This window comes from Rhipicephalus microplus, unplaced genomic scaffold, assembly GCF_043290135.1.
Source record: "Rhipicephalus microplus isolate Deutch F79 unplaced genomic scaffold, USDA_Rmic scaffold_48, whole genome shotgun sequence".
NCBI lineage: Eukaryota > Metazoa > Arthropoda > Arachnida > Ixodida > Ixodidae > Rhipicephalus > Rhipicephalus microplus.
In genome coordinates this window covers 2122432-2134631 of record NW_027464621.1, presented here as the reverse complement: position 1 = coordinate 2134631, position 12200 = coordinate 2122432, and the positions used below count along the sequence as shown (strand labels likewise).

Sequence of the window (12200 nt, the reverse complement as noted above, 5' to 3'; positions counted from 1 at the left end):
GGAATCGAACCCGCGACCTGTGGGGTCAGCAGCCGAGTACCTTAGCCAGTAGACCACCGCGGCGGGGCGCTCTACCAGGCGTATGAAGTGGTCACGTCAACACAGTAACCGGGAGCTAATTAACCCGATAAACATGGTTTCATGCGCACGACGTGCACGACTTCGGGTAAATGCTTTTGGCGCTTAGAACTATAGTCAGTGTCAGGAGCAACTTCGTAGTTCACGGTGTTCAAGCGTCGCGTGACGCTGTATGGACCAAAGTACCGTCTTAGCAGTTTTTGAGACAGTGCACGTCGACGTACCGGAATCCAGACCCAGACTTTGTCGCCTGGTGTGTAGCTAATAAACTTGTGTAGGGTGTTGTAGAGTTGTGCATTGTGATGCTGCTGATGACAGATACGCACGCGCGCGAGCTATCTGGCTTCTTTGGCGCACTGAGTGAATTCTTCGGCGTCTACATAGATGTCGTCACACTCATGCGGCAACATGGCGTCCAATGTTGTCGTGACTTCGCGACCATAGATCAGACCGAACGGTGTCATTCCAGTAGTTTCTTGTCGAGCGGTGCTATAAGCAAAGGTCACGTACGACAATATCTGATCCCAGTTTTTATGTTCCGTGTCAAAGTACATGCTGATAATGTCTGTGAGGGTCCTATTGAGGTGCTCCGTCAGTCCGTTTGTCTGCGGATGGTATGCAGTTGTTCTCCAGTGAGCTGTACCGCTGAGTCTGAGAACCGACTCCAAAAGCTCTGCGGTGAAGGCAGGTCCTCTGTCTGTGATCACTGCTGTCGGAGCGCCATGCCTAAGGACGATGTTTTCGATGACGAACTGAGTGGCTTCTGCTACTGTGCCGCACTGCACAGCTTTATAAAGGTCTCCGCATAACGATACAGGTAATCGGTTGCCACATAATCCATCTGTTCCCTGTTGTGGAAGTTGAAAAGGGACCCAGGAAATCCATTTCGATCTGGGTGAACGGCTTCGCTGGTGCTTCGACTGGATGTAAAAGACCGGCTGGCTTGCTGGGAGGTGCTTTGCATCTGTGGCAGTCTGTGCAAGTTCGCACATGATGGTTAACAGTAGCAGGTAACTTTGGCCAGTAGTACTTGCATCGTAGTCGGCACAATGTTCGGGTGTAGCCTAGATGACCAGAAGTTGCTTCATCATGGCACGCTTCCATAATTTCTTTTCGAAGAGAGGCAGGCATGACGAGCAAGTGCGGCTTGCCGGTTGGTGAGAAGTTTTTCTTATAGAGAACATCGTTTTGCAAGCAAAAAGATGGCAGTCCTCTGGCAAATAACCACAGCATGTCTTTACGTCATCCTTCTAAATATTCAATGAGTGGTAACAGCTCGGGGTCACTGCGCAGCTCCCGTGCAATAGTGGCTGTGTTGACAGCTCCCAAGAATGCCGCGTTGATGTTTTCGTCATCAAGAGTGACAGTCTCCACTGGCGACCTTGAGAGACAGTCGACGTCGGTGTGCCGCTTCCCAGATAGACGATGGTCATGTCGAACTCTTGAAGCCTTAGGCTCCAGCGCGCCAAACGGCCAGATGGATCTTTAAGGTTGGTGAGCCAGCACAAAGAGTGATGATCGCTAACAACCTTGAAGGAGCGGTCGTACAAATATGGACGAAATTTGATGACCGCCCACACCACGGTGAGACACTCCTTCTCGGTAGTCGAGTAGTTCTCCTCTGTGCGAGAGAAAGTTCTGCTGGCGTAGGCTATTATTCTTTCACAGCCATCTTGCCACTGCACCAGAACGGCACCCAGACCTACATTGCTGGCATCAGTGTGAAGTGCTGTAGGGGCTTCCTGGTCGAAGTTCGCAAGGACTGGAGGTGTTTGCAGCCGTTGTCGTAATTCATTGAATGCCATTTGTTCTTGTTCACCCAAATAGAAGGGGACATGCGAGTCGTGACAATGGCGCCACAATAGACGAAAAGACCTCGATAAATCGCCGGTAATAGGCGCACAACCATAAAAAGCGCCTCATGGCCTTTTTGTCGCGTGGTGCAGGAAATCGCGCTACGGCGTCTATTTTGGCCGGGTCAGGTCGAACACCCTCGTGACTGACGACGTGGCCTAGGAAGTTGAGTTTGTAGAAACTAAAATGACATTTTTCTGGTTTGAAAGTGAGGCCGGCCGAGCGTATGGCTTGGAGTATGGTGAATAGACGGCCAAGATGTTCCTCGAATGATGCTGAGAATACAATAACATCTTCCAGATAGACCAAGCATGTTTGCCACTTCAGGCCTGATAGTACGATGTTCATGAGACGCTGAAAAGTGGCTGGCGCCGAGCACAACCCAAAAGGAAGCACCTTAAATTCGTATAGGCCATCGGGCGTCACAAAGGCCGTTTTTTCTGATCTCTCTCGTCGACTTCTATCTGCCAGTAGCTGCTTCGGAGATCCATTGAAGAGAAATAGCGCGCATGATGCAGCGGATCGACTGAATCGTCTATGCGGGGCAGTGGATAGATGTCTTTCTTCGTGACTTGGTTCAACTTGCGATAATCAATACAGAAACGCAAGCTGCCGTCTTTTTTCTTGACCAAAACCACGGGGGACGGCCAAGGACTTTTCGAAGGTTGTATGACGTCATCCGCGAGCATCTTGTATACTTGCTTCTGAATCTCCTCACGCTCTTTCGGAGCCACACGGTAGGGGTTCTGCCGAATCGGTCGCGTGTTGTGTTCAGTAACGATGCGGTGCTTGGTGAATGGTGTTTGCTGGACCTTTGACGTACGCGAAAAGCAGTCTTCGAATTGGTGTATAAGTTCAAGCAGGCGCTTCCTATGAGAGAGGGGTAGCGTGGAGCAGATGTCCACCGACAAAGTTGTCAAGGCGGAGACAGTCGCGCCAACTGGTTGCAAAGCAAAACAATCCCCGGCTTGGTCTACATCGTTGTAGTAGGCAATTGCGGCACCCTTCTGGATTTGAAGGTGCTCGTTGATGAAGTTTGTGAGGAGCACTTCTGCCTGTCCACCAGTAAGCGCCAGGACGCCTCTTGCGATGGAAATGCCTTGCGTGAACAAAAGAGCGACTATGTGCTCCGCTATCACATCTTTACAGCAAGGACAGCCACTGGACACCGACACAAGGCAGCAGGATCTTGGTGGGAGTGTCACATTGTCGGCTATTCGCAAACGGCCGCGTGGTTTGTCGCAGCTGTTGTCGGCATACCGATGTGCGCAAAACGTCACCATACGTTGAGGGATGTTGATAACAGCACCATGATCTTGAAGAAAATCCAAGCGCAAAATTAACTCTTTATAGCAGTCTGGCAATAGGTTGAAAGTGGCCACGAAGCTAGAATCCCCTATGTGAAGTCGAGTGGTGCATTAACCCGTGGGAGTCATCAGCTGACCACCAGCACTCCTTATGTGCGGCCCTGTCCATGGTGTCTTGCCCTTTCTAAAGCGGTCGGTGAGTTCTTGTCGCATGATTGAGAAGTCGGTGCCAGTGTCGACCAGTGCTGTAACGTGATGTCCGTCAATGAGAACGCTAAGATCGGCACGTACAACTTCATCGGCATTAGTATTCGTTGTCGTATTCGTTGTCGTCATACTTTCTTGCGATGATAGGAGGAACTTTTCAGTGTCTCGACGATTGACAACCTTGCCCCCGAGGTCGCAGCAGTGAGTTTCCCTGGCGCGGGCTAGGCGAACGGCCTCTGGTGACGTCCGCGTAGCTCTGAGGGAAGTCACGGTGACGCGCAGGTGATGGAGATAGCCAGCGACGCGGTGGAGTTGCTTTGCCAGGTGACAGTTGATCGGCATCGTGGGCACGACAGTCTTCGGAGCGGAAAGAAGCAGGACGAGAAAAGTTCCCGTACCCGGAATCACCATGACGGCAATAGCGGGCAATGTGACCGGGTTCTCCGCAGCGGAAGCAAATAGGTCAACGGTCGGCCATGCGCTATAAGTCATTTCAGCGAACTGGTGGTCGTCTCGTAGAATCCCGCTGCCACCAAGGTACGGCAGTGGGTCGTGGCTGGAAGGACGTCGCCACAAATGTCGGTGGAAGGCGACGAACTACATCAGCGTAGCTCGCTGGATGTGGCTCAGGACTTGGCGCGGGTGGTGTAATGGCTTGCCTCAACTCCTGGCGGGACGATTTCGGCAACAGATGCGACTGGAGGTTGGGTAGGGCGAACGCAGAGGGCCCGAAGTTCCTCACGCAGTAAGTATTTCCCTAATCATTTGTCGCAGGGAACTTTCGCATACGGCAGTGTTCTGAGCTGCAGCACTTACTGCCGTGTGGTTCGGCAGGCGGTCAAAGTGTCGGTATCGTTGTTGCAGTGCACGCTCGATGACAGTCGCCTCTCTTATGAATTCATCTACTGTTGTAGATGGATTTCGTACGAGGCCCGCAAACACTTCTTCCTTAACACCCTGCATTAGGTGACGCCCCTTCTTCGCCTTGGGCATGTCAGAGTCAGCTCGTCAAAACAGGCGGATCATACCCTCTGCATACATGGCGGCTGTTTCATTGGGTTTTTGTGCACGCGGGCCTCAATCAGTTGCTGTGCGCGATCTTATAGGTCTGAGTTCAAAAATGTAGCGAGGAGCTTTCGACAAAAATCTTCCCAAGATTGGAATGTAGCCTCGCGGTTCTCATACAACGTGCGAGCGCTATCTTCCAGTGCGAAATATGCATGGCCAAGTTTGTGCTCTTCGCTCCAGTGGTTGGATACAGCGACCCGTTCGAACTGTTCAAGCCAGTCCTCAACATCTTCGTACTCTTCCCCACGGAAAACTTCGGGAACGCGAGGATGTTCAAGAGTCACCTGCGAGAGAAGAGTGGTCTGCGATGACGGGATAATCGTGGATGTCATAGGAGCTGCCATGCTGGAAAGAGGCGGAACAGGTGCGGACTCCAGACTTAGGCCTAGTAGGTGCCGACTGAATCGGTACACTGGAGTCGTGACGAGGGGCTGAGTCTTTGGACTAGGTGAACTGGTCCGAGCAAGACTGTCCTGCATCAGGTTGTAGGCTCCAGCACCTCCACCAGTGTCACGACGTCAAAACAGAGGTCTTGCCGCAGAGATTGAGACACCAGAAGCAGGTCGGTCCTTTTAATAGAACACGCAAGAGAGTTCTTTTGTTCATCCATTTCATTGTACTTCATGGCACATGCACAACTGCCATTGTCCTTCTTTTTGACAAGCACGTGACAATACGATGGACGATATCCATCACCCCTATTAACCCAAACCACGCTCCACCGTAGGCAAGATGCATTAACACCTTACTTTGCGAGAACAAACACATATAAAAATTCCTGTTTCCCTTGTACAATAACAGAATAGAACTGTATATTCAAATTGATATAATAATGCTCATTATTATTGATTTGTTTTATACGAAATTTCACCGAACATACCGACCGTTTCTGTATCATTGTTTTTGTTTGTTCTTTTAATTTTTTCCCAACATGTTCACTGTTGTACTATTTTTATTGCCCTCCCTGCTTGGACTATGTGTTTGCAGCATTTTATAAATAAATAAATAAATAAAATAAATAAGCACATAAAAAATCTGAAGGGGGCTACTGCTAAGCGGAGGTGGATTGTATTTGTCTTTGGGAAATTTGAATACTGCGCTACTTCGAATAATAAAATTTCAGTGCTAATTAAATTAAATAGCACACACTATTTGAAAAGTATTTAAAGGTTCAAATATCTCCACAACGATTTCTTAGTGTATGCATCTAAAGCTCTGTGCTAAGCAAGACATCTGTACCTGACATTGCTACAGGTGGAAGACAAAAAACAACTTTCTTTCAGTACTTCGAAATGAATGAATTTAAGAAGCAAGGTCTGCGTAATTTTAAGGATGCAATATTTGAACATGGACAAAACGCTACTATACATAGCAGGACAGATTTGTTGAATAAGAATGGCTTCCGAGTGCCAAGAAGGTAATGCTATTAAGAAACAGCAAAACACAAAGAGCAACATAAACGCAGCTTCTGATCCTTCGAATAATAAAATTTCAGTGCTAATCAAATTAAATAGCACACACTATTTGAAAAGTATTTAAAGGTTCAAATATCTCCACAACCATTTCTTAGTGTATGCATCTAAAGCTCTGTGCTAAGCAAGACATCTGTACCTGACATTGCTACAGGTGGAAGACAAAAAACAACTTTCTTTCAGTACTTCGAAATGAATGAATTTAAGAAGCAAGGTCTGCGTAATTTTAAGGATGCAATATTTGAACATGGACAAAACACTACTATACATAGCAGGACAGATTTATTGAATAAGAATGGCTTCCAAGTGCCAAGAAGGTAATGCTATTAAGAAACAGCAAAACACAAAGAGCAACATAAACGCAGCTTCTGATCCTTCACATACATAGGTAACTAGTATGTATTAGAACTAAGTTGGTACACTACAATCTAAATCACTTTCAGAACAAAAATGTTGCTCAGCAGCTCAATCATGCAACACTGCAATTGGCTATGCTGGCATTACCATCTACCATTTGGCTTCCATTACTGAAGATTCAGGAGAGAGTTAAATATATTCCAAAAATAAAATTATTTTACGAAATTATAACTGAAAAAGCAATTGAACAGTTAGAGACATGCGTGATTTGATTTAAACTGCACAAAGTGTAATAATAGCTAACAAAGTTTGTTGCTTAAATAATTCCTGTCTTTTTATATAATTTCATAGTACTCATCTGCATGTATTCCACAAACCTGTCCAAGGCCTGAGGCTATGACCAACAGCATTAAAACAAATAAATGCTCAATTATGCAAAAAAAAAAGATGGCATACCTTGTTAGTGCCACAGAATTGGTTGTAACGATGCACAAGGTTGACAACATCCCATGATGCAGAGGTCATATAACGGATAGGTGGATAGCTATCCAGGCAGACCGCATGCAGCTGATTACTTTCCTTGAGAGACAGAAACAAGAAATAACACTCGTATGAAGCAATTTAGAAAGAGGAACATACAAATATTTGGCTTTTGTGTCACTTGTGACATTCACTCATATCAGGGTTCTCAAACTGTCTCGTGGCCTTAAGGAACACCAACAGTTTCTCCAAGGTCGTGGAACTCTTAGCTTCCCGCTTCACAGTGATACACAAGGACTATTTTATTTTCATGCAAGGCCTACTTGGTGGTGGAATAAAAACCAGAGTGAAAATTAAAACTGCCCTTTACAGAATCCATAGTTTCTGCAGAAGTTAACATGAGAACCCCAGCTCAGACAAACAATGCTAAAAAAAATTACTCTTCTTCACTTCAACAGCATGTTGTGGCAAAACACTGCATCACAGATACCAGCAGAATATAACCAAGAATATTTATACTGTTTCTGTCCAGTTAAAAGCTTTAATGCAAAGTATTCTTGACAAGTTCAACACAGTTTTTATGTTTCTCAGGCCTTTAAGCCCAAACTCTCTACATTTTCACCGATGTACGAGTTAGCCCATGGAGGATTGAACACTGTCACCAAATGCAAAACCCTGGGTTCTATATTGTTTTACTGAATATTGAAAATCTTCAGAATGACCTCCTCAGAAAAAAAATTACAGTAATTTTTCATATAAAACCGGTTAAATTGCACCTCTGAGGACAAGCAACGAGCTAGAACGAAGTGTTTATCATGAGACCAAATTTTGGAAGTAATAAATGAAAACCGCCCACAAGACAAAACCAAACTTATGAGTGCAGAGTGTGGGTGTCTCGAGACGAGATCGCCACTTGTACCTTGTGCACCACTATGGCAGCAGTGCTCCGTTTAAACACTTAAGTTTTGGTTTATGGCTACAGCTCTTGCAGCTTATGCTATTTTTCGATGATGACTTTCCTTTCATCTTTACCTATTTCGGTACAGCAAGCCTCCTTTTTTGAGATTGGGGCATCCGTTCAATTGGTGAGCTTTCTCAGAGACTTCTGTTCTCTGTTGCATTGCTATCTGTTCTGTCTTTCAGTTGATGCTCTCTTCAATCCGCGCGAATGAGAATTTGAATAAAATAAAACACTTCTTCCTTGAGGGTGGCAACATGATTGCATAACACTGGTTGCTGGCACAGGTCCTCCATTTTTAAATATGAACCAAAGTCCGACCTAGAAGATCAGAAATCTGGTGTTTTACACCCCAAACAAAGATGCGAGTAAAGCTATCGTGGGGTATAACCGAGCATGGGAGCTATTCTTGCGGTGTCCACTTAGTGGACAAGTCCATTTCAGCCTCCACTGATTGCCTGGTGTTGCGACTCAACCCTTGGCAACACGCTGTCCCTGAGGAGCACAGCTGGGGTGCGTTCCCACGACCTGAAACCCTAGTGCCTTTCTCACGGAATGAGCGTCCAGGGACGAAAAGCAACAAAGGGATAAGAGCGTGGCAACTTCTACGGACTGCGAGCCAACGTCCATACAGACAATTCATCCCCAATTTGGAAAGGCTGTGCGGTCATCCTACCTCGTACATCGATACAAAAGCGATAAGTCGCTTAATCCGTTGCTGCGTTCCAGGTAGAGACGACAGCAGGCTACTCGCCCGCGAACTTGCCCCGTGATAGACCCTACTCCTCCTCTCTTGAGTGAAACTGACCAGAGGAACATTGCAACAGCGAGTGAAACGACTCATCGACAACTGTGTGTTATTTGCCGATGCCATGGTCGGTAGTGTCATGTGCAAGATTGGTATTTCAATCTAGAAGGAGGAGCCTGACAGGGCTTAAAACGACGTTGCAAAGTGCAACAAGTCGCTCTGAACCTTGGTTTGACGGTTCATCCACCACGCATGTGGTTTGCGGAACTCTAAACTTCTATGTTTTTTATTTATTTATTTATTTGTACCCTCAAGGCCTACAGGCATTTCAGAGGGGAGACAGTTGTAAATAGTTGTACAGACTGCCAGTAAATCTGTATGTTTTCGCTTTCCCCAACTTGCCGGCATCATTTCCTCCACCCCGAGATACTTCACGCTACCACAGGGGTCCGGGTCCAATGTAACCCAGATGTATCGGCAACCCACGTCAGCGGGGACGCGTCCAGTAGATGTCAGACTCTCAACACTGGAGTTCGGCGAGCAGCGCGCCACCCGTTTTTAATCTTTCTTCCACAAAGTCATTTAGACACCATGCAGCCTTCACAACTCTCAACACAAATGAAAAAGAACAAATGCGTTTTGCTGCAACAAATGCTGCCCCTAGAGATCTGCTTCTGGATGCACATCTCGGAGGCCATGCATGAACTCTAATCACATTAGCCCTTGAATAAGGTTTAACGCGACCGCCCGCCTGATGCACCTGGAAGGTCGGCATGAATTTCCCGACGTTCTTCAAACATCTCAAAATGCTCATATGCAAGTTCGGACTTGTCTAGTTTGTTTAAGAGTCCTGTTACTGTACATTTACTCCACTTTTTTTTTCGTTATGCTGGGAATGTGATGGCGGGTTCAGTACTTCATGACATCACGACAAAGTTTTTTTTATATAACTGAATGCGCTTCAGTGAAGTGAACACTGGACAATCCCGTCCCATATTAACTTCCGCCCCTTGGGGTTTTCAAACAAGCACATAAACTACACATGTGTTTTTTTCAGTTTTGTCCCTTCAAGTGACTTCCATCGCTGACATCGAACCCATGTTTTGGTGTTTAGCCTCGGAACATCACAGCCATTTGAGCACAACAGCGGGTCAAAGGACGACAGCACATTGTCTGTGGACGAGGACTATGAAGCTGTTCTTGGTCGAAGCTTCCCCATCCATTGACATAGTGCTGATCATGTAGCCTCGCAGTGAGGCAGAAGTGAGACATATTGTCGAGAGAGGTGATGGTGAGGGCAGAGGATGTATAGGCTCAGAAAAGAGGTGGACCTTCAAGAAACATGCTAAGATGGGTTGATGGTGAGGCCAAAAATGTATAAATGAGAATGTCAGTATTCACGAATTTGTGCTTTTAGAATGGCAAACATTTCTTTCTCTCCCAATGAGTCGCCCGAAAAGAATGTCCGCAAGAGCTGAAGCAAGAACGGACATGTTGTTCACGAGCCAATCACGATGTGTGCACAAGAGAGCCTGACGCTAAATGCCAATGAAGGAAAGACTTGAAAAACAGCCTGATCAGCATCTCCTCATTTTTGAATGCCAGCCAGATGCACCCGATTCAGCCATTTACCACCCTCTCCTCATGCCCTTTTCTACTCTTGCCTATTCCCCAACCTTCACATGTGCTTTGCATTCATGGGCAAGAGTATTATCCTTTAGGTGGTCCCACACAATAGAAATCATATTAAATAATTTTTTTTTTCAGTTGCATACTGATCTGTTGGGCAGCATCTTGCATCTCTCGTGTTCACTATGTTGGTGGTTGTGCTGGCTCTGTAATGGACTTGGTCTCTTGAGATAGAGTCTCTGCTCATGGTACTCTGCAGCCAACCAATGGGGAAGTGTTACTGCAACACTGCTGCAAATGCCGACCTTATGAGATGCCACACAAGCACTGCGAGCTGCAGCGGCATTAATCGTTTGATTGATATGTAAGGTTTAATGTCCCAAAACCAACATTTCAATACGATAGTAGCCGTAGTGGATGGTTCCAGAAATTTCGATCACCTGGGGTTCTTTAACGTGCACCCAAATCTGAGCACACGGGCCTACAACATTTTCACTTACATCGAAAATGCAGTTGCCGCAGCTGGGCTGCTGACCTGCAGGTCAGCAGCAGAGTACCTTAGCCACAAGACCATGTGTACAGGTAAAATTCTATTTCCCTAGGCTACAGATCAAAACACTTTTTTTTGTAGAATAGCATCTCCCCTTGATGATTGATGATTAGTGTAGTTTATTGGCGCAAGGGCCAGATGTGGCCAAAGAGCGCCAGAGCGATGATAATGAACTGTGCAATGTGCACTGTAGATAAAACAGATGTGACGTGGCTGTAAATGGGCCTAAAAAACAGTCGCTATAGGTGCGTAAAAATATATGCATAGTAAAATTATGGCAATCACAAATGATGTGTGCTATGGAGACATAAAATGGTTTAAAAGTGATATGTATGTGAAATAAAAACGTGGCATGGAGGACCAGTGCCTCAACAGAGCGCTTAAAACAAGAGCATGGAGGCCTGGGCTTATTGAAAGCTGCTATCACAGCGGCATCCTCTGAACAGAGGATGCGCTATGAACCTGTTGGGCTAAAAACATTCAATGTTGGGCTAAAAACATTCAATACTACATCCTTTAAAAAACTTAAAACTGATTTTGCATCAAAAAGCGGTTCTTCACCGAGAAACATGATCAGATGTAAAGGAAGATTATAGCGCTATGCTAAAGCAAAATATTTCTTTCTCTCACTTTCAGCTTCCGGACACTCCAAGAGGACGTGGAGGACGGTTAGCCTCTCACCACATCTACCACAAGTAGGAGGTTCATCGCCAGTCAGCAGAAAGCTATGGGTGCCATAAGTGTGTCCTATTCTGAGGCGACAGAATAGGACATCAGTTCGCCATGTTCTTGTAGCGGAGGGCCAGTAACCCAACCGCGGCTTAATCAAGTGAAGCTTATTATTTATTTCTGTGTCCCACAAGCGTTGCCAGTGGTTTAGCATCTCCCCTTGAATTCAAGCCCCCACTACTGCTATGTCTGCAGGCTAAACCAGCACTTTCGTGAGTCGATCTATTTGCAACCATAGCAGCATGCAAAAGGCAGCTTTGCCTTAATGCCTCGATGTAATGACATGAAGCTAATTTTCAATTTGAAGGCGCTAATTTTCAATTTGAAGGCACAGTGTGGTGTTGTCTTCACAGATGAGCACCAGAAATGTTCGGATACGCGAGTTGACTGTCATCGCAAGCAGCTGGGGCGGTCCATTAGTGTTTTGAAGGATGGTGCGATTTAGCCTATTTCTGATTAGAGGTGCAAACGATTGACGGGAAAGGCGCACACACAAAGCTGGCATTTCCTGAGAAGGTTGCAGGATGACTTCTATAGCATGTGTGAGGCAGTTGTTGGTGGCAGTATAGCGGCGCAAATTTTCCGCTTTCTTTTTTATTTAAAGAATTTCGCATTCCTTTACTTTTAGTTCAGATATGTAGCAACCAGACTTCATTGTTATAACTAATAATGCCAACTGACAACATAGAGGGCTAATTTACCGTAGAAGACATAGATAAGTTAAGGTGCATTAGCCTTTCGTTGTTATAACCAATATATTGTT

General features: G+C 46.0%; 1 protein-coding gene across 2 annotated transcripts in view; it reads right to left on the bottom strand.

Annotated features, from left to right (window-relative positions):
- Mvd (mevalonate diphosphate decarboxylase) overlaps positions 1-12200 on the bottom strand; it is an 84084-nt gene that overhangs the window by 9964 nt on the left and 61920 nt on the right. For both annotated transcript variants that reach the window (XM_075884821.1, XM_037428703.2), the window contains one exon: positions 6800-6922. In XM_075884821.1, the coding sequence (XP_075740936.1) occupies positions 6800-6922 (123 nt within the window). The remainder of the gene's footprint in view (positions 1-6799; positions 6923-12200) is intronic.